This window comes from Corvus brachyrhynchos, unplaced genomic scaffold, assembly GCF_000691975.1.
Source record: "Corvus brachyrhynchos isolate BGI_N302 unplaced genomic scaffold, ASM69197v1 scaffold101, whole genome shotgun sequence".
NCBI lineage: Eukaryota > Metazoa > Chordata > Aves > Passeriformes > Corvidae > Corvus > Corvus brachyrhynchos.
In genome coordinates this window covers 14,578,081-14,601,082 of record NW_008237239.1, presented here as the reverse complement: position 1 = coordinate 14,601,082, position 23,002 = coordinate 14,578,081, and the positions used below count along the sequence as shown (strand labels likewise).

Below are 23,002 nucleotides of genomic sequence, written 5' to 3'. Positions count from 1 at the left end.
ATTTTAAATAGATTTTATCGGAAAATTTAAATTTGGGTCACCACAAATCAAAGGTTTTACATAAAACTCATTTGCATGACAGCAATTACTTACATTTTCATTATCTGTGCACAGCAGTGAATGAGAACTTAAATCAAGGACCTGTAGCTCGAGCCTTGCTGCTTCCAGCTCCAAAGAGAGATTCTCAGTTTGTTTTCTTTCTGCTGCCAGTTTGCACTCCATCTCCATAGTCACATTATTCAGCTTCTGCTGCCATTCTTCCTTTTCAGATAGATTTTGCTGTTTGAGAAGATCTATTTCTTTCCTTTCAGAAAGTATAACTTCTTTCAGCTCTTGTATTTCCTCATTTTTCATATTCTCTTGAACATGAAACTGATCTTCAAGCACCTTGATGGCCTTCTCATATGTCTGACAGAGCATCTGCAGTTTTTCAATTCTACTTTCAAGGTTAGATTTTCTTGGAGTAATACTCCTGAGCTCTCTAACAGAGTCCAAATTTTCAACCAAAATTTCTGTTGCATCCTCTGAAATTACTTCTACAGAACTGTCTGGCTGATTCATTTCCTCTGTCCATTTGCATGTACCACGGTTACGAGAATCAACCACCTTACTTACTTCTATCAAACAGGGATTTACAGAAAGATCTGAGGAAGAATCCGTGGCCTTAGTGTCATCTAATTTAGACAGCATGTCACCTTGGCTGGAAGACAGTGACACTCTCAAAGAATCTACATGAGCACTGCTCAGACTTGTTGACAATGAAGAATTTTCTGCCTTCAGTACTTCAATGCAAGACTGTAGCTCACAAATCTTTGAGCTCATACTGCAGTGCTGTTCATACAATTTTAGGTGTTCATTCTGGAAAGTCAAAAGCCTCTCTCTTACCTCAGTAAAGTGTATCTTAACTTCTTTGCTGGACAATTTTAAATCTTCATAGTCAGAAGTATTGCATTCTTTAAGTCTGAAGGGCATTTCCTTATTATCAGAACACATTCTCACATCACTGTTATCACTTTGATCCATAAGTTCATCAGGAAGAACAGCTTTCTCAGCTTTTAAATTGCTATCCGCATTCATTATATTATCTTTCTCCTCTTTATTAATACCTGTGGTACCATTGGTATTTGCATCTTTGAATCCAGAGGCTAATGCAGTGTTCTCACTCTGCAACCTCTCACACATTTTCTCGAGCTCACTCAGCTGGTTTATCGTTACTTGCAAAGAGGATGCCAGCAACACCGATGAGGGACTTTCATCTATTCGTCTTTTGCCACAATCCTGGGAAATGTCACCATAATTACACTCCAATGAATGGCCATCATCCTCTAATGCTGTAAGCGAAGAATCTGCACTTTTCTGTTCTTTAACAGACAGTAGTTCTTGCTGCAGTCTCTCTTTCTCCCTCATGCTTTTCTCAAGTTCTGCTTCCACACCTTTTAAAGCAGTCTCCAGTTGCATCACTTCTAACCTGCAGTTCTCTAGAGAGAGTTTGCTATCCTCAAAATCCATTTGAAGAAGCTCAAGTTTAACCTGGCATTTATTCAGCTCAATGTCCTTTTCTTCCATGGACTTTCTGAACTGCTCTGAACAGAGTCTCTGTTCACAGTTAACATCGCAAATTAGAGATTCATTTTCTGTTGGTAGTTCCTTCCCCAATAGCTCCTTTTCTTGAGGTACAAGGCCACATTTCTCTTGAACTGTATTTTGTGTTGTCCTGACATTTAACCTTTCCTGACTTACACAGTCAAGCTCTATAGAAGGCACATGTTGGATGTTGGAAAATTCTGACTGCAGTTGCTGAAGTTCTTGAACCAAACCCTTTTTTATTTCTTCTGATACTATTAGTTTATGCAAAATATCTTTGTTCTCACTAAGTACCTGTTTCTCTTGTTCTAATTTTGCTTTTTTTTCCTCAAATTCAATTGTCTGCTCTCTCAGAATGCTCATAACTTTTCCATTTTCTTCTTCTACTAATTTATACTTTTCCTGCAAAACTTCAAGCTCTGTTTTGATTTCTTCAGTTCTTGATTCAATACGCTGTCTTTCCTCCTCATGTTTTCCAGACACTTCAGAAATTATTTCTTCTCTTTCCTTTAAACTATCATAAATATTTTTATTTGCCTCCAGTAAAGTTACTTGTTCTTGCTTTAAAGCACTGCTTAAATCCCTAAGGGCTGCATTTTCTTCAGTAAGTTCACCAATTTTTTTACTGTATGAGCAAACCATTGAAGACATGTCCTTCTTCTCTGAATCCCATGTTTCAGACATGAGCTTCAGCTGTCTTAGTGACTCTTCAAGCAATTTATTATTGATCTTTAAATCCTGAAGCTCAGCTTGTCGGTTTTCTAATCTTTCATTCAGAGTTTGCAGTTGCATGTCCTTTTCCTCAAGAATAGCTGAAGTTTTTTCAACTAATTCCTGATGTGCTGAAATATCCGCTTGCAAGTTACTGATGTGCTGCTTGGTTTCTGTCATGAAGCTTCTGTGCTTCTGTTCTACTGCAAATAATCTTTGTTCCGTTTCACTCTTTATTTGCAGTAATTCTTCATACTGCTGCTGCTGATTTGAATTCAGCTGCTTTTGAGCTGCTAAAGAACTCTCAAGAAAAGAGATCTGCTCTTGTAAATTGGCCAGATCCTTAGTTTTTCGCACTTCTAGGAGAGCTCTTGCACATCTGTGATCTTCAGTGTTGAAGTTAGTTGCTGCAAGTTGCATATTATCTAAAGGAGTCTTATCCTGGCTGCTTTGCAAATTAACTTCTCCATCTTCAGTCACTTCTGAAGTATCTTTCACTTTTACAAGACAACAGATTTTTTCATATTCACCAAGCAGGTCACGATAGCATTGCTCCCTTTGCAGTCCTTGACTTGCTGCCAACTGTAACTTTTCTTCTACTTCAGCAACTTTGTTGGTGAGCTGGAATATTTTACAGGACATATTTTCTATCTCTTTGCAGTACTTTTTATCAGAACATTCTGCTTTCTGCTTAAGTTCATCAAAAGCTTTTTTTTGTTCTTCTAATTCTGCACTTTTACATTCCAGCATATCTTTAAGTTCTCCAATCTCTGTGGATTTCCTGTCACTTTCAGTTTGCATCATTCTAAGTTTCTCACCATGCTCATGATTTTTGCTTTGCTGACTTTGAAGGGAACTCTCCAAGTCATTAATGTGAGCCAGCATACCTTCCTTTTCAGACTTAAGTTTATAAATAAGATGATCAGTTTCATTTTTCCATTGAGAAAAAACAGTAGCCTCTTTTTGCAATTCTTCACATTCTCTCTGCTTTAACCCAAGGAGTTTCTGCAAAGCTTCTGACTGTCCCTCCATCTTACTTATTTTAGAGTCTTGTTCTTTAATATGATTATCTTTTTCCTTGAGGAGACCTCTGGTAGACTCTTGTTGCTTTTCCATGTCAGCTAAAGTTATTTTCAGGTTCTCCAGTGAAAGCGAGCTCTCTTGCCTTTTAAATTTCTCTTCCAGTAATTTCAGCTCCACTTCCTGAACAGCATTCTTATCTGTAGAAGAAAATATCATCAAATCTTTTCCAGTCAATACTGTCAAGTCTATTGATAACTTTCTAGATGAGGTATTACTATTTACTTTTACTATTTTCAATTTTCATTCTACTGCAAAGCATTACTCTTAAGTTATATCACTAGATGAAGGATGTTTATATCACTTTAGGCTATCAGGCACTAAATACAGGCAGCTTTCCATAGAGGAATTGCAAACCAGAAGTTTTCTATTTTAATTAGATTCTATGAAAACAAATTTGCTGGTAAGTTCAGTACACTTTAATTATTTTCAGAACAGCGTATCTTCAGGAACTGTACATATTCCTAGACAAAAACCTTCTTTTCATTCACAACAAACTCAGTGTTGTTAAAAAACACTAATCATGCCCCCCAGCAGAAACTTTTTACTTAATTCACAATGAACTTACAGCAATGCAGGAAACACACAAAGAGTTGTGTAAACTTAAAATCACGACTCACTTTTCATTTCTTCTGCAAAATTCTGGCTTTGCATTGGAGATTGCTTGATCATATTTAGTTCCTCTTCAAGCTGGTGGATCTCTTGCGATTTCTTTTCAAGTTGACAGTTGAGAAGATTTTTCTCCTGTTTCACTTCCTAAACCAAAACCAAATAAGACCATATTTCATGTAAATTGATAAGGAGATCAAAGGACTCAGTTCATTTAAATCAAAGTAAAGATACTCCATTAGATCCTGTTAAGACTTTGGGCAGCCTGGGTTCCTAAGCACTGCTTGGAAACATAAGCTGAACTTTTTATTCTTAACAAATTGACAGCATCTGAGATATGCTGCAAGTTGATGTAGTCAGTGTGCTCCTTGTTAGCACAGAAAAAACAGCTCCACATGACCTCACAGATAGCGATAGGACAGGAGAGATTCTACAAAATCTGAGCTGATGAAGTCAGGCTACTTTTCCAAAGCAGCTCGGTAAACAAATCCCTGCAATGGCAACAAAATTAACATGAAATGTGTAGATCAGATGTCACCTGTTATCTCACGCAGAGACAAGTTCTCTTTCCACTGAACATCATCAACAGGGCAACACTGGTCAAATTTTATTTTGAAGTGCTCACACTTTCAGACAGTTGCTTTGCAATTAACAGCATTTTCTTTTAAATAAATTGATTTTAAAAAACCTCAAACAAGTAAAGAAAACACACTATCACCACCAGCAAAAAACACCCAGCTATGCAACTACATCGCACCCAGGAAACCAAACGAAAGTTATTTTAAGGAAACTCATCCTTGTTCTCCAAACTCCTGTGCTCTGGACAACAGATGGCATGGAAGTGGCATGGCCCAAATGGAAACAGACCGCCAATTATTCATCCATTTACTACTAGCAGATGGGCATTGATTCACAAAAGCCAAGCTCAAGAAATGGAAATGTCTGAATGAAAAAAACTAAAAGCTTGCTGGCATGGCAGGGTTGTTTTTGCAACAACAAATAAATCATCCTCAGAACATGATTAAAGTTGTCACTGCCACTAACAGTTGCCTTCCCTTCTACTCACAGCGTTCCCTACCCATAGTTTAAGTTTTCTAGCAGTCCTAATAACTTTTCAAAGAAGTCCAAGCATCTAAACCCCTTGCATTCAAAGCTGCATGCACAGATGCAATACAAGCACATGAATTAAACTAGCCTGATCATTAGAAAACTTAGGGTTATGTAAGGAAAGAAAAACAAACAAGTTTAAGGAATTAAAATGGCTGAAAGGTCCATTTATTTTGATTTGGTGCAAACATTTCCAGTATTCATAGAATCATACATTGGGTTAGAACGGGCTTTAAAGGTCATCTAGTTCCAACCTCCCTGCTATGGGCAGGAATACCCCTTGCTAGACTAGGTGTAGAATTTTTTCCTACTATCTGATCTAAACCTACCCTCAGCTTAAACCCATTCCCCCTTGTCCTGTCACTCCAGGCCCTTGTAAACAGTCCCTCTCCATCTTTCTTGTAGATTCCCTTCAGGTACTGAACAGCCACAATTAGGGCACCCCAAAGTCTTCTCTTCTCCAGGCTGAACAAACCCAATACTCTCCGCCTTTCCTCATAGGAGAGGTGCTCCATCCCTCTGATCATCTCTGATTGGCGGCCTCCTCTGGACTTGCTCAACAAGTCAATATATGAGAGAGAGCCAGTCAGCTAGGCCAAAAGCATGCAAAGTGCTGTTCTAACAATAGTCACGTTCCAATTGCTGGGAATGTTCTCAGACATCGCAATCTACCAGCAAGAATGTACCTAAATTTTCACAATATACTAAACCCATACAAATGTTTGCAATGATCTGAACAAAACCCACTAGTTTCCTTTAGATTTTTGCAGAGAATTTCGAAGGTAATTTTTTTGGCAGAGACTACGTCGGGTTATTTTATGTCTGCTGATGACAACTGGCAACAAGCAAAATGAGAGTTTTTAACAAAACCAAACTGTGACATGTGTTACATAGGTATCCAGCTGTTTTTCCTACCTACTCCTGATTCTCCAAATAAAGGAAAAAATTTGCATTATGAGGTCTCTAGTGGCAAAACTGTAACAATTTCAAGTGTAGCTGCCCTGGTTGCCACCAAAGCAATGAGGTGGTATGGCAGCATACAGAAAATTCTCTGCATTTACCTTCATTTGGGGGAAAGTTTTTCTAAACTGTGTATTTATTGGAGCGTCTCATTCTAAAATAGTTGCCTTTTTTTTTAAAGATGATTTAGTATTTGTACAAAATAACCGAGTTTGACAGTACGAATCAAAGCAGCAGTCAATGATCCTAGAATTTACTTTCGAAATCAAACAAGCATTTTACTATTATTCTATTTTTATTCCAGAACCAAAAGCAAGAATCTCTTGAAACACAATCTATTTTTTTAAAAAAAGAAGTCCAACATGAACTAGAATCATATCAGCAGCGTTACAGCAATGAATCCTAACCACACAACCAGTTCCAGAAAATGCACTAATTCCAATGATGTTAGGGAAGGACTCATTTTGTGTTACAACTAGAATGAGTTATTAAGATAGCCCACAAAAGTGTTTAAAGATCGCTTATGGGGAAAAACACAATTGTGAGCAAATGCTCTACAGTATTAAGTATTTACAAATTGCTGATTTCTGGTATTAATTCTGCCAAATACTCCTCAGCATTGCTCACCTCAAAGTTTCTTGTAAGATCAGCTTCCTTAGCTTGGGCTGCTGTTAAAGCCTGCTCTGCTCTGCACAGCTTCTGGGTGAGATCACTGGTGTCGTGTTCCAAGCGTTGTTTCACTGCCATTACCTGGAAAACCAATGCTGTCATCACAGGCATATACAACTTCTTTCTTTAAACTCCTATTCTTGAGCTCAACATTCTATTACAAAATGAAACTACAGTATTTTATCCCACCATGGTTTGCTTTACTGTTATCTAGAGAAAAGCTCCTTATTGCCTTTCTACTCCCTTGCCTCTGACCAAAAAATGGGATGTTTGTAAGATACATCATTTCTAGACTGTCTGAAATCAGATTAATTCATCCAACTTGCAGGTACATCACCACAATGATATAGGATACAAATGAGATTGGAATACAATTGCCTTTTTGCTTAACCGTGTGAATCAGAAAGTTAGGATCATAACTGCACTCACTGCTCTGTTGACATAGATTTTACAAAAGATGAACAGGTTTAAACTCTTTCAAAATAGTCCTAAAATGCTCCAGACTAAAAAAGAAGGAAATGCCACTAGTGGGTCAAAAAAAAGTCTATTCCAAGGTCATTAAGTAATAAATTACCTTTCTTTGAGAAGGAAGTAAAAGGCACTTTTTTTCCTCTCAATTAAATCAATTTTCCAGTAAGCATATACAAAATAAAATAAAGAAGCCTCCAGTAAAAACATTTGACTGAATGTAGTCCCATGGCTATATTTCTAAAATAAAACAAGCCTGCAGGAAAGCTGTTGGCAGTTTTAGAAATGATGTTTCAAGCTCAGGCTGCCTACCAATGGGGCTTCTCAATATAACTTTCAAGAACTTGTGGCTCTTTTTAGAAATTCAGTCAGCTCTGCTGCTTGAGAGATGCTCTCAAAAGTTTTTTGAGGCTTTTAAACATTCCTCTTCTCTGGTCAACCCACTCGAGAGGCTTGTGCTGCTTTCTAACTTACTTAAAGTTGGGAGTTTGTGATAACTAATGTGTTCTAACAGCTAGCTGCTGCCAAAGCCGTGGAATACCTCCTTCATACAAGGGGGATGTTCTTCCTTACACAAACCCTGACATTCATCTGATTTTGTGGAGAACCAGTTCAGGGAGTTAAACTGATAGCAAACACTTGGCCTTGTATACATATATGCTAATTTAAATGTAAGATCTTCTTTGCTCTTTTATCTGCTCTATCAGGTCTCTCCAGGATCACATGAGGAGTGCATGGCCAGGGTATATAAAAATGGGACTGTTTTTCCAAAGGGCAACAACCTGTTGGTCACTAGCTCTATCATCAAACTACACCTCTGCATGGTTTTTACATAAAGTGTCTTGTGATCAGCCTTAGCTGCTCCTCACTCAGTTTTGTTTTACCTGCACTGTCTGCATTTACATCTCCTTCCCTGTGAGAAGTGGACTACCCACAAACTTTCAAAAGCCTATAATTCAGATTTAAATACATATTATTGCAGTAAGAAATGGTAAATACAAAACACCTAATACATACCATAAAAACATTAATGCAAGATGCCACATTATTTATTTTTTTTCTTTATGTATAATTAACTGAAGGCAGTACTGTTGAGACAACTAAATACCATTCTAGTAGTGGTCTTTAATGCTAAAAGAGAAGCCTACTTTGTCAAATTCTGCCTGCAGTACGTTGAAGTCATTTTTGGCTTGCTGTAGCTCCTGATTCAGTTTGCTTCTTATCTGGTTGCACTGCTGATCCAGTGTTTGCAAGGAACGCTGCTGACAAGAGAGTTCCTAGAAAACAGTGGCAGAGAAGCAAAGAAATAAACACATGACTACAAGAAGTCTCTATTTTGGTTACTGTAGAAATAACAACTGATTTTTATCAGCAGGTGCTGCCTCCTCAGGGAAGCTTGTCTTGCACAGTAAACAACAGTTTAAACCCATCTTTGATTCATAAGGCAAATGCCACATAGGCAAGAATAACATTAACCCAACATATGTCATCTGCTTAAGAGCTTAATTACTGCAACATCCCTGTCACAGAAAGAAAAAAAAAAATCTAAAACTAGTGAAAGTAATGGTGTTAAACTTTTTCATATTAAAGGTAAGTTTCATATAAGAACTACATTACAGTACAAGTGGACAAGTTCATCTCTGCTATTACTTACTTACCATACCATAAAGTTGATTTTTTCTATGATATTGCACAAATTTTGTTGCAAGAAGATGTAATACAGAGCCTTTAAATTGGACTTTACAGACTGTTATAAATAAATGAACATTAAACAAACTTTCTAAGAACTTATAACAGCTCACAGATCCTAAAAATTGTAGAAAAAAAGAGTTCTTCTTAACTAATGGCCTTGCTGAACAACTTAGAATGGCAGTATGCGGACTTACATATTAATCTTATGAAGGCCTTTTTTTAGCTAACTTAAAGAAAAACCAGGACAGAAGGCTTATGGGCCTTCAATCCATCTTTTGATTAATACAGTGATGCTACAACTATTCAGATATAAAGATCCGTTTTTCCAATTTACCACTTCTAGACAAGCTTCAGTATCAATTTGAGATCCTGAGGTACTATCTGGACTAATGGACTTTGTAAAATCACTTTTTCACTCAAGAATGCTGGTAGGAGCACTGTTTATTGGCTACCCCAGCAGAATTCCTCTGCCCATTATTTTATCTGTCTGGACATATCTTAGAGAAAAGGTTTCAAGTCAAAAATTTGACACAAGAAGTAGTCTTCCTCAGGGCCCTTATTCAATCCCTAAAGCAAACTCAAAACACCCATCTGAAGCAGCACTATCACTTCCGAGTCTATGTCTTGGATTTCCTAACACTGATTACATTATTAAGCTTTAAAAGAAAAATACAGAGAGTTTAGGCCTAATCCAAGTCAGTATTAATGTTGTTAATACTAAATACACCTTCGCTCCAGAAATGTTCCCGGGATAGAGTTTTTCTCTCTGCAAGAGCTGGCATGAAGGAAATGAAAGACACTTATGCTAATTGACTATATTAACATCTTCTGAGCATGAACCAAAAATTAGAATAACAGAGATATAATCCTAAAGAAATTATTTTCTTCCATGCAAAATGCATTAAAAATTAACTCAGATTTCACAGAAATAACTGAGTTGGTTATTAAGTTTGAGCTCACATGTACATAATTCTATGAAAAATGGAGCCCAGTTTCTCATGAATTTGTACCTCATTCCATCTCTCAAACACATCCGCTACTGTCCAGTGAATACCAACAGAATCCTGCACCTCTCCAACAGCCTCTCCCCTCTATTGCAGTGTTTGTTTTCCATTTTTTCAATTACCTTTGCAACTTTTACCTCTATCAAATGTGATTGCAATTAACAGAAAAGTAGACACACAAAATAAGACAAGTGATTTCATCTCCTCAGCAAGTCAAAATTAAAACGTTCTCCTTGTCTTACCTGTTGGTATTCTTTTTCCTTTGCCTTTATTTTCTGTTCTAAAGACTGACGAGCACTCTCAGCATTTTGTCTTTGGCAATTCAGCTCTTCTGACAATCGCTTCACCTTTTGTTCCAACATTTGGACCTGTAATAATTTAGTTTCAATCACAAGTGTTAAAGGTGCAAATGATGTTTCATTTAAATGTACAAGCACTCATATAAAAAACCACTGCTTTCAGCTACTACAATTGTTCTAGCATTCATATAACCAAAGTAACTTTAGCTGGTACCATACAAATTCTTAGCAATCCAAAGTACAAAACTCATCAAAACTCATTTTTCCTTTTGTTTAGTGAGAAAACGCGTGTATATATAGAAAGAGTATATATACTTTTGTATGTATGCATTAGGTGTGTATGAGTGCATACACATACAATAATAAAAAAATCTTTAGATAGTATATATCTTTATATATTTAGATAATTTAATAAGAAAATCAGTGTCTTTGACAGTCTGCAGAAATATGCTACATCTGGCAGTAAGAATAGATTGTATTTTCAGTATCTCAGGTTGCTACCAACTAAAGAATGACAGCAAACTGCTAAGCAACTACATGTTTAGACTGAAAATAAAAGAATTTTCCACTGAATTTCAGAGTGATTCAGCACATTGATTTGGACAGAATAAAGAAGCAGCTCTCTTAGTTTACTACAACAGAGTATCTTTTACAATTTAAACTTTAATTTAAAAAAAAATTGGCAGGCTATGTTCCAGGTTCACCTCCATGTTAACTTATTTAACTCCATTGATTATGTCAATATTGTGCCACCCAAGAGAGTGAACAAAAAAAATTCCCAAACAAAAAATGCAATTTTTATTCCAGACCAAATCTGTTAATGCAAAATATGTTCTTTTTTTCCCCAGAGAGTAAGAAAAATGGCAAAGGGTGAATGGGACTCTCTTTTTTCAGCAACAAGAGCTGTTTATGGAGTTAATGAAACAGTAGAAATAAGAAAATAAGAAGCAGGTAGCTGTATTGGGATGTCAGGTTATTAGGCAGAGACTGCAGGGATCATGAACTCCTGTAACATCACACAGAAACTTGATTGCAGAAAGGCTGCAGATTTCACAAGGAGTGAAAATACTTGATAACACAGAGGTGCTGTGGTTGAAGTCTGTGCATGGCACCAGTGACAGAGAACTGTACAAGAGGGAGTGCCAGGATTAAATCCAGACTACAAGGCAAGAACTAAAACCCAAAATCGCAATGCAGTTCTGCTTTCAAAGTCCAGGGTGGGCAGGCAGAGAATCAATTCCAGTGCGAGAAAGAGGAAACAGAACAGAAAGGAGTCACCTTCAGATGGCAGGACCAAAGGAACCTTCAAGGGCAACATGCACTGCACCTTAAGGAAGGGCTGCACCTCAGTTCCAATGGCGGCAAGTCCCACTCCTCCTTGTCCTTCCCCAGGCATGTTTCTAGATACACAGCCTTGCCCCTTCCCTTGGGCTGATTTTAATCCCCTTTGATTCCTTAGTAAAACAATTCCACTCTCTTAAACCCACAGAAAATTAACAAGGGAAAATTAAATACATAATACCCTAAACAAGGGAAAATTAAATACATAATACCCTAGTCTTTTAGGAAGTTGAATCCAGTCATTTGTGGAATCAAATAAATTAAAATAAAGCCCTTTTCAGAGAAATTGAGCTGTCAGATTGGGTCAGCTGTCTTCCTACAAATGCACCATGATGACTGTGCCTTTATAAAAAAGTCAAGGGACTATGACAGGAGTTTGATTTTCCCTTAACCTGCCAAGACTTCCCCTAAACTAGCTCCTCTCAGAATTACCAAATGTTGCTGTCTCTCTGAGAAGGCAGAGTGGTCAAGGTTTACATGAGAACATGCAAAGGTTTATTTTTTAAGGACCAATACAGGAGTTGTGGGAAACAGCAGCTTACCAACATAATTAAGTAGCATGCAGAAACTTGCTGACAAACATGGATAATTAGTATACCCAGAGATGATACACACAGAAACATCTTTTTCCCCTATCCTGTAGATGGATCAAACTAATATGGTAAAAAAGTTAAAAGATAGATGAAAACGTGAAGATTCAAGAAATTATGACATCTGTGCACTAATTTCAATTTTGTTAAGTGTCGGGAAAAAGGACTTTAGGAAGGTAATGCAACTTGATTAATCAAGGAAAACAGTTACTTGTTACCTTCTGCAGTTTGAAATATTTTGAGCACTGGCATTCTCCTCTTCTTTGCATGATTATGAGCAAAAATCAGAACCATTTCAGATTTTTATAGGTATTTATATACACTGTAAATTCTTGACTAAGCAAATTGTACTATTCTACTGATTTTTACTATGAATTCAAACTCCTTAGGGTTAGGTAGTGAAAGTCCTTTTAGAAACTGCATATATTCTTAATTTTGTATTGCATTTTTACCTAGACTTTATTTAAAACAAGCAATTTACAATACAAGGACTATGCCCCCACAACATCCTGTAGTATAAGCAACAGATTCTGATTTTCTGTCAAAGAAGCATGACAGGTCAGAACTTGCCACCAGATGTCATTGTTGCTCTATGCAACTTGACCAGTAAAATATTTTTCAGAATTTGAGTCAATCTTACCCAAGTATGAAAATTATTTCTTCAGGTGGTATAAAAACCTTCCAGAAAATGGGCAACTGCATACATGTAATAATGTTTTTACACATAATACAAATCAAACTAGATATGTATTATCCTTAGTAAACTTGATCCTTAGTAAACTCTCAAGAAACTTAGTCTGAGAACCTTGGTTCTTACTAAAATGGCTGAAAACTGACACACAGGAATTCTGGCAATGCATTGTAAGGAAAGTCAGATGTGTGAGCCAACGTTTTACCTGTGTGGTAGCTTGATCGAGCTGTGTACTCGTTTGAGTCAGTTTATCTCTGGTTTTGTTCAGAATTTTATCCTTCTCTGTTAACTGCAACTTCAATCTGTCCAGCTCCAGTTCAGTCTCTTGATATTTATTCATATGGGACCTCTTCATTTTTTCTTGAGCTTGCAGTTGCTGTTCTAGGTCTTCAATGATGGAATTTAGTTCTGAATTTAAAAAACAGTAAAGATTAAGAATACTTTCTGCTTTGGAAGGTACCTCTTCCAACACACTTACAAGTATTTAATATGTTTGATAAAAACCCGATTTCCTGACACGGGCAGAAACCCTGCAAAATTTTGAGCAAGTTAAACAAGGTACATCTGTCTTCTACTATGACATCAATGACTAAAACTATCAAGACTGAAAGACAGTTGACTCTATATAATTCCTACCTCATGAGAAAGAACATAGAAATATGAGAGCTCAGGAGCAAGTGCTGCAAAGGCAAAGACAATTTGGTCCTCTGCTCATTTATTTTTGTTTGGTTTTGTTACTGTTTTTAAACATGCCACTTGAAATATCTATTACATTTTTTTTCTTTTTATAAGTATATTCACTACAAGCATTTGCCTGGGGCGACTGTGCTTTCAAGAGACTTTTCAACTATTTGGTATCTGTACCCAATTCATATTTTTAATGTTTTTCCTGTCTCAAAACTGCATACATATAAAACTAAACCAAGTAATATTCTCACAGTATGCATCAGTAAGAGTTTATCTTCCAAAAACCACAACACAATTCACAGTAGACAACATAAGTTAGCTACATGGGGCATTATCCAGAATTACTATTATATGGTTATGGTTTGGTTTTTGGTCTTTTTTTTTTTTTTTTGATAAAAGAAGTCCTGTCTTCCTGATTCTGAATTTGTATGGCTTCCAAGTTGAAAAAGCCACCAAAATTGAAGCTGTATGGGAGGTATTTGAATGAATAGTTTGGAGAGTATGGGGACTTGTAAAACAGTGGAAAAGCTGTCCAAAGAGTACAAATAGCAGGCTTAAGTGAATGCTCAACAAATCCACAACAAACCAACTATTTGCTCTCTTACAGCTATCAGGAATAAGTATTTCTTCATGTCAGTATGTGCAATACAAGACCATATCTTGGGTTTTGATTGTACTTTTTGCAGCATACTTCTTCTTGTGCTTCCAGTAGCATCCATTATTGACCAACTCAGTTATCATTAAGTATGTTCAGTCATCAAATTTTTAATATTGCTCAGCCAAAAATATCAGTAGTATAGAAAAACAAGGAAACAATATAATTGAACTTAACAGTGAGATGCAATGAAATCCTGAGGACTTTTTTTAGCTGTTTTAAGAAGATTGTTCCATGAGCAATGGGAATAATAGAGAAGGAATTTTTTATATTGGATGATGTCCTCTACTCATCCCAAAAATACAAATTGTTCCCTTCTAATTCTCACACTCCTTATGTAAAAGATACCACAGCTTGTAGGTAATCTCTGTGTACTGGCTGATCACTGAAAATGCACCAGCAGCCAACAGGGCCAGCTGCCAAAGGCAACAACAAGTATCTTTCTCTTTTCCTTGCTAAAGCATTAATTTCAATACCTTGCCTCTATCTGCACACCAGCTTTCATGAAACCACACAGGAGACTGCCTCTGGGTCTTAAAGAAACGCATCAGATACCTTGGTTCTGTGCTCTTAGCTGGATCATGAGGGAAGAATTACAGTTCTCAGCAAAGCTGATGTCAAACTCGCTCTTCTCTGATATAATACTTGAATTTGCTTCTTTATCCCATGGAAAAGAGGATGCTGCAGAACTTCCCCTTGCAGGTGTTTCTTGGTTTCTAGCTGGTGTCTTTTCCTGTTGCCATGAAAACACAGATGAGGAAGCCTGATGCCGAGCAATCTCTCTATGACTCAAAGAGCTTTGAGGATGGGGCTGGTTTATTTTCTGTGTCCAAAATAAGAAAAGGATATACCTTTACATAGTTCCTTATCCAAAACATAACAAAACAACTAACTTAATATTAAGTAGCTAATAGTTCGCCATCATTTCACATTGTTAAAATGTCACAGCACCCATGAGTGCAAAGTACTGATACATGTTATTACTTTTCATGCTATGTAAACAAAACAATTTTAGCCCAAGTATCCAAGCATAGTTAATACTTATAAATACAAATCAGGATATCAAAAAAAGTGTTTTGATCTGTGTATTTTTATAAGTAACATAAATTCTTGTATTTTCTCCATCATTTAACTGATGGGAAAATGATGGGAGAGATCCCATCATTTAACTCCTACATTTTTCAAAATGGAAGCCTACATTTTTGCAGGCAAGTGAAGACAAGTAAGTTGAAAAAAAAAAAAAAAATTGAAGTCTAGACTAACATATCTGATATGTGACCAACATTTAATTCTACTGGAGAAGCACAGGTAAATTCAAAAGAGATTTAATTATTTAAACTTATAAACAGAATACCCCAAAATTGCTATAATAAAATACGCCAGGTACAAGCTTTCAATATTTGCCCATAGGAAAATTAAACAGAGAAAATAGTAGATTTTTTCCTCCTTAAGTGAAAAAAACCCCAAACAAACAAAACCTCAAACAGTAAAGCCCCTATTGTATTTTTAACTGGATTTTGAAATGCAGCTCATTTGAATTATTTTTTCTTAAACTAAATCCCTAAACCATGTAATACCCAGTGTGACTTCCCAGTCAAACCAGAGAATATGCTTTTATCTAGGAATAGCTGTGCCAAGACCAGAAATCTGTATTGTATTGTCCAGAATGCTGTGTCCAATCCTGTAACTTGCTAACATAGAGCAAAGAAACCTAACCATGCATGCAGTAATCATTTTCCTTATATGCCATTTAAGTTTACAGTTTCTGAGACAAAAGTTTGAATCCAGAACTAGCCATAATGACTACCAAATGCTTCCTGTAATCATAGTTTTGGAGTCAATGTATCAGGTATTCCTTTTTCAAATTATGTTTTCCTGATTTTTTCACTATTTTTTAAGCTGAATTTTACTTACCATCTTAATTATTGCAATTATTTAGTGGTAGAAAATACTGTGTGGTCTTCAACCATATTACTCAACTTTTTCAGAACACTAATCAATATGCTGAATAGCACAGGTGTCTTTACCAAGCCTTTTCAGGCTCCTCTGTTGACCATTCCCCAGTAAAAACTGACCATTTATTGCCACTGCACTCAGTCTTTTCCTTAAAATTTGCAAGAACTCCCCTTATCAATTTTTTTTCCTTTCATCAGTGTTTTGTGGATATCCAACAACATCACGCCGAGTCACACTTACCTCACACATTCTCTGATTTATTTAAAAAAAAAAAAAAAAACAAGCCCAAAAGCTCTGAAAATGTAAGAGGCATGATTTGTCTTTATCAATAAAGGGACCTTTTCTCCATACACCTACACATGGTTCAATAAACATATTGTGTCATGTTTCTAACAGTTTGCCCAGGACAAAAAGTTGGCCTGACTAAACCGTATTTCCAGGAATCAGCACTGTAAGTGGTTTTTTTCTGATGTCATCATCCTCGTCCCCTTTCAGCGTCAAGAGAAGAATGAGGCAACATTGCACATCACAGTGATTCAACAGTCCCACACTGCAGTGCCCTATCAATTAATGGGCAAATATTCTCTGTATCTGGTGATTTTTTTATTACTATTCGTTTTATCAATCCAATTTAAGACTACTTCTGACTTTTCAATTTGAGGCTGTGCCACAGATTCAACCCCAATGAAAAAAGGCTCTGGTATAGAAAAGTTTTTAAAGCTTTACATAGTATGTACTAAATAAAACATTATTTTACATTTTCTGCAATGGCTTTTTCCTTGAGGGCTTTCACATCTTATTCATCTTGTTGCCCGAGATCAGCTAATACTGTTCCTTCTTCTTATATGTTTGAAAGATTTATGGGTTTCTATTTTCTAGGTGTGAATTATTTCTCACAATCTTTTTCAAGGCTATTTTATTATGCTATTGTATTTAACTTGGCATAACTGACACTGTTTTATCTCGTCCTTGCTTGCAGGAGACTTCCAGTTTCTGAAGGATGTGTTCTCATTTTTAATGTCCTTCTTTCCTTTGCTATTCAAAGAGGCTGGCTCTTCTGAATTCTCCAAGACTACTTCTGAATAGCAGTACACACAGATTAATTCTCTCTCCTTTTGAAACTATATTTTATGTGATGTAGAATATATTTCACTAGTTTTACACTTCATTTTCCAAGTTCACTCGGTGGTTACTTTCTTAGATATCACACAAGCCATTCCTAAGAGATACTTACCTTTAGCTGGATGGCTCTCAGTTGTAATTCTAGCTCTTTATTTTCTTGTACTTTTTTCTTGTATTTTTCTTCTAGTTCTTCAAACTTAGCATCTACAAAGACATGATGAATACTTCTTCATAATCTATGTTAGTCCAACCAGTTTTTCACCCAATCCAGCCAGGTTTTTTTGATCCTTATGGGTCCCTTCCAACTTGAAATATTCTATGATTCAATGATCTTAATGAATTTAAGACTCCAGCTTTCAAGGGAAAGTATCTCTCCAGGAATACAATTTTAAATAAAGTTATTTAAATAGTTTTAATCTTATCCCTATTTCAGGAGTGCCATGCTTGACATTGCCACTAACTGCATAAAGAAAGTAAAAGGAACAAAGAAAGTAAAAGGAACAAGAGTGTAAGAGATTATCTCAGTTTTCCCACTGGAGTAAGACTGAGATGCCAAACTCATAGAACATTTGTTCACTGCACTGAAAGAGGTAAATAATATGTATAATATTGAACACATCAAAGTTTTTCAGCATAAAGTGCATAAGGGTGTCTGGCTACAAAACAGTTCTCCACTTAAGGAAACTTCCTTTCACTTTTCTAGTTCATTCAAGTATATAAATCTATTTGATGTCACTAATTTGAAGATAGAAGTGATATTTTGAAATGGATACAGAACATTAATTGCGTAGGTTATTATGCACAGTAACAGTCTAAACAAGAAATAATTTTCCAAAGATATAACACATTTAACTGTTGACTGCATTTTAGTTAAAGTACCCGTGGTACATGGAGAAAGAAATTTGATCCCCACTACATGAAGGGAAGAGCTGACACCAGGAACAGGCATTCAAAATATTGCTGCAGTCTATTGAAGGATATTTTATTACTATTCCATGTCCATCAATGTAGCATTGAAAAGATGTAATATTTGTGATGTGTTCAATCTGCACTAATAATTTTTAAAATTGAAATCTGAGGTGCTACAAAGTAGACACTCTTAAAATAACCTATGTAAGAGGGACTGAGCAACTCAGTACAAGTGTAATGTTTAAAATACTCCACCTTCCAAGAAAACTGACATGCTGAACGAAGAAAAGAATCATTTACCATTATAACTTCGAACTGGTGTTAAAGGAGAAGTAAAACTTTTCTGTGGAGTGCCACTGAATGATACATCTCCTGCAGTTAATGTTTGCTGACTTCTCTCAAGCTCACATTTGCATCTGTTTAAGAAAGAAGCAGCAGCATAAATTAATAACGGAAACGAAAAAGTTAATGATCTATTTTTAAGAGCATAACATACAATAATAAATTATATGATTCTAAGGACTTAGTTTAAAGATCAAGTCAAGATACATCCACTGAAAATTTTCAGATGGTGTAACACAAATAAAGAAACAACATTTTATTTAGAGTTTCAACAGTTAATCAATTACACAGGAGTCAGAGCTAAAAAACAAAACCAAACCCCAGGTAGAAAAAAATCTGTTAGAAGTGCTTGAGGTCTCACTGTACAAAGCTGTAGTTCAGCTAAATATACCTAAATCACTGTAAGCACTGAGAATATCAAACTCTTACTCTTCAGTGAGCATCTTTATGGCAGGAAACATAACTTTTAGTTATGTTCTGATACTACACACTTTCAGAAAAGTGTGCATACCTCATGAAAATGCAAGGGAATACTGTCCACATTTTTCATGTGCTCCATTTACATCACTACCCAAAACACCACAGTAGGCAACCCATTCAAGTGACTTCTGTGAGCTTGAAGAGTTACAAGGGCATCCAATGAAACCTATATATATATAAAACTAGTTCAGAGGCTATACAGTAACTTTCATCCTGCTCAGTGAGCACAGGTTGATGATAGTTCAGGCTGTAGCCCACTGCATCAGTGACTCCACACTTGCCTTTTTTATTTTCCCCTCCTTTACAACACAATGCCAAGTACTCCTCTCCCAGTGGACTGTTAGTTGGGATGGCAAATGACCACATACCAAACAAAATGCAGACAAATACAAAATCAAAAACAATTGCCAAGAACAAGGTACATGTAATACCTTGTATTATATTATATATATATATTTTGTAGAGAACAGTTATGTACAATACTATAACGAAAAGGGGGAACTCAGCAAACCAGACTAAATTTTGGGAATAGATAAATGGAACACATATCCTCAGCTCACTACCTCTTTGTCCCAACATTTGACAGCAGATACAGAGAACACTAGTGTGATTCTATCACCCCTGCTGAATCTCACTAGATTTTTCACTGATGGATCTCAGCAACTCATTGCACAAAGTTAGTGTTTCTACATGCCATAAATGATTGTGTTGTATTGTTTCTCACAGGAGTCAAATACCTCAACTCTCTTTAGCTTTCAAAAAATGATTGGGCAAAGGGAAAAAAAACCCAGAAAGAACAACACAACTTCCTCTTTATTTACTTCTATCAGGACATGTATGAGGCATGCCATCCAAAAGTTACAGGAAGCAAACATAGTGCAGGCTGTGAAAATAAAAACAAACAAATACCCCAAGCCCTAAAGAACCCTGGTAGCCCAGACTCAACCCTCTCTGTGACAGTAATCTGCATTACTAGCACAACAAATTATTGCATAGACAGAACACTCAGCCTTATGAGCACACACAGTTTCAGAAATTCTTTTATTCAAGAATGGAGGGCACCTCTTCTATGAGAGCAAGTTTAACAGGTGAGAGCCCTTCACTCTGGGCAACTGTTCCACTTGTGTAGCACCCTCAGAAGAAGAAGGATGTAAGATGTGCCTGCATTGCAGAAGATTCTTGTGTTGTGTGATTTGCATTCCACCCCTACAGACAGCACACAGACACTGTCTCAGCAGTGTTTATAAGTTGAGGTGTTATGAACTAGGCACCACTCTACCAGAGCAACTGGATTCTGTGTCTCGGTCACAGTACCACTGCTTTTGGCAGCTTCCTCTCTGACTCCAATAGAAGTTCCTGCCTCCTTCTTTCAGAGCTCAAAGTTTATCGGTAGACTTCATCTCACAGAGTGAATTGTTCGTGTACTTTGCTTGCAACGCCAAGTTCTTTGCAGGTTACTTTTGCCAAGTGCCTCAGTTGTGTTAGCTTTTTTGTTTGTTTAAACAAAAAAACAAAATTTTTTTTAAAAAAATCACAGAATGGATGGCTCCCATTTCCCATGACACTGCAGAATGCCCTTAAATAAACAGAAACTACAGGCACTAACTGCTTCAAATAGCACAAGAGCTCATGTAGAAGTTTGTATATGCACGTGTGTATGTAAAAACAGGCTAATGTTTTGAGACTTCAGTCAAATTCTGAAAGAAGTATGACATGAAACTAAAATACCATGAAGGACATATTAAATGAGCAAAAAAGACAAAATAATCATTGTAAATATTTTAGAGACATACAACAAGTCCTCACCTTTTCAGTTCTTGTTCTAGCCTTTCAATGTCCTTCTTGCTGGAATTCAGTTGACCTGACTGAATGTTGACCTGAGATTCTTTCACTTGAAGATCATGTGAAATTTTCTGCTTTGCTTTCTCAAGATTATCACACAATTCCATCAAGCTCTGGTTTTCTCTTTTTAGTATTGCAGATTCATTTTTTTCATTTTCAACCTAGTTGGAATACAGAGACATCTTTGAAATTATCAACTCCTCTCTATACTATCGTGCATTTATTATTATTTTAGTAACACAAAGTTTACGTGCTGTTACTTTCTTCCTGACACTTCAAAATCCTGACAGCTCTAAAAACCTCAGATGTACATATTGTTTAAATATTCTTGGGTGTGAATAAAACCCACATTTCCTGAAAATCAACTCAGTGACATTGACAATTTCTATTTATTGACGAGATACAAGCTCTTCAAAAAATTGATCAATCCCTAAATACTAATAATCATCATTAGTCCATCTTCTTCAAAAATCATCTCACTTCCCTTTCCAGCCTATCTTTAGCAGCCAGAAGACCTTGGCTCACTCCACAGAGTGCACAATCTTTATCAAGGGTCACAGCTTTGAAGATAGAGTCTGGCAGGAAAGATGTCCTTCTCCTCCCTGGAGAAGCACCTAAGGGGTACCATCTTTGGCACAGTGTTGTTCTTTTGACTGAAAAATAGTATTACCTACTACTTCTCAGAATTTTAAAGCACCCCTTATTTTGGTTTGGGGAGCACAGCCATTTCTTGGGATGGTTAAAACAATTTCCTGGAAACTCGTGGGAAGAAGCTCAAAAAAAACTACTAGGCTTAGGATTCCCTAGAAAGTTGTAGCAACACAATGGGACTAACAGGCAACACTTGTAAATTGTCTCTGAGCTATAGTTAGATACTACGAAACAAAATTGAACCAAATGGGTCTCTGCTAATCTGAAGCATGGGAGGACCCTGGCCAGGAGGGTGTCTGGTCCCCTGGTTAGAGGGCTGATGGGGTAGTTAGATGAGGTGTAAAATTACAGCCATAAAAATGAAAAAGAACACCAAATCCCAAACCCCCAGTCTCTGCAAGGAAAAAAACCAAGGAATTACATAAACTAAGTAAAAGATTATGGGTATCTGTAGGCAAGGTGAAATAGGAAGAGGCTGCTAACTGTGCAGCTCTGGTATATAAAACAGGCCCAGACGTTAGCACAGATTTTAACAGGTATAACAATAAAATGTTTATTTTCCTAATCACAAAGAGCTGTAGAAAAACCTCAAAGTACACTTAAATACCTAGAAATAGACAATCATGCCAAACAGATAGGAAGCAGGAATCACATTAACAACCAAAAAGAACTAAACAGAGGGAAGAATATGATGAGTATGAAGTAAGATGAAAATAAACAGTTTATAATTCTGTGCTACCTTTCCTTTCAGTCAGGGGGGAAGAAGCAAAACACTAACCCATCCCCTAAAAACAACAACAACCACCAGATAAGAAACTGTTATAACAGCGTTTGGCATGGAGAATGGCATTTTGACTTACCTTCTGTTTCTGTTTCTGCAAAGCTGCCTCCAAAGTCTCTAGCTGGTATTGCCTTTGCTGACGCTCCTTTTTGAGCTTATCCACTTGACTTTCCAGCTCGTGGATCTTCTGCAGGACTCTGGGGGAGAGGCCCTCTTTCCATTCCTCCACAGCCCAGCTCATGCTGGCCGGATTCTTGTTTCACACCAAATGGATAGTATTTTGCCTGAAACACAAAAACAACTACAATGAGACCTTCCAAGAGGTTAAGTAAGCGTCCCGTTTAAATAAATTGCATTTTTTAAGCTTAGCAGCGATTAGAATACAGCATTCCACCACCGTACAGGCTTCTTGATCTAAAAACCCAGCAGCAACTTAAAATATTAGGTCCTATTTTAACACACTTCTATGCAGTTAAGATCAGATCATAAAACCTCACTCTACTCAATCTACTGACAGCAACAGAGTTTATACACTTAGAGCTGCCTTTGACAGCTCTACCTCAGGTGGCGTCTCCTTGCGAAAACACAAGGCTGCGGTCGGGCATCAGCGACGCTTCTTTATTTACTTTTCAAAGCAACGCGGCTGAGCTCGGGGCATTTCAGAGGAACTAAAACTAGTAACCAACGACAGGCGGAGAGAGCCCTCACGAGACAGGAGGGCTACTTGGCAGCGTCAACCCCGCACCCGACCGTTCACTCACTATTAACCGCC

The 23,002-nt window shown here is 36.8% G+C and overlaps 1 protein-coding gene across 2 annotated transcripts in view; it reads right to left on the bottom strand.

The window, feature by feature from the left end:
• Positions 1-23,002, bottom strand: part of CENPF (centromere protein F) — a 35,634-nt gene extending 12,632 nt beyond the window's left edge. The window contains exons 1-12 of one of the 2 annotated variants that reach the window (XM_017730029.1): positions 22,992-23,002; positions 22,310-22,514; positions 20,763-20,959; positions 18,435-18,550; positions 17,338-17,429; positions 14,703-14,970; positions 13,011-13,213; positions 10,127-10,252; positions 8,337-8,465; positions 6,679-6,801; positions 3,996-4,131; positions 94-3,515 (exon numbers count right to left, since the gene is read on the bottom strand). In XM_017730029.1, coding sequence (XP_017585518.1) covers positions 94-3,515; positions 3,996-4,131; positions 6,679-6,801; positions 8,337-8,465; positions 10,127-10,252; positions 13,011-13,213; positions 14,703-14,970; positions 17,338-17,429; positions 18,435-18,550; positions 20,763-20,959; positions 22,310-22,471 — 4,974 coding nt within the window. In that variant the 5' untranslated portion in view covers positions 22,472-22,514; positions 22,992-23,002. The other variant, XM_017730030.1, reaches the window with a different exon arrangement.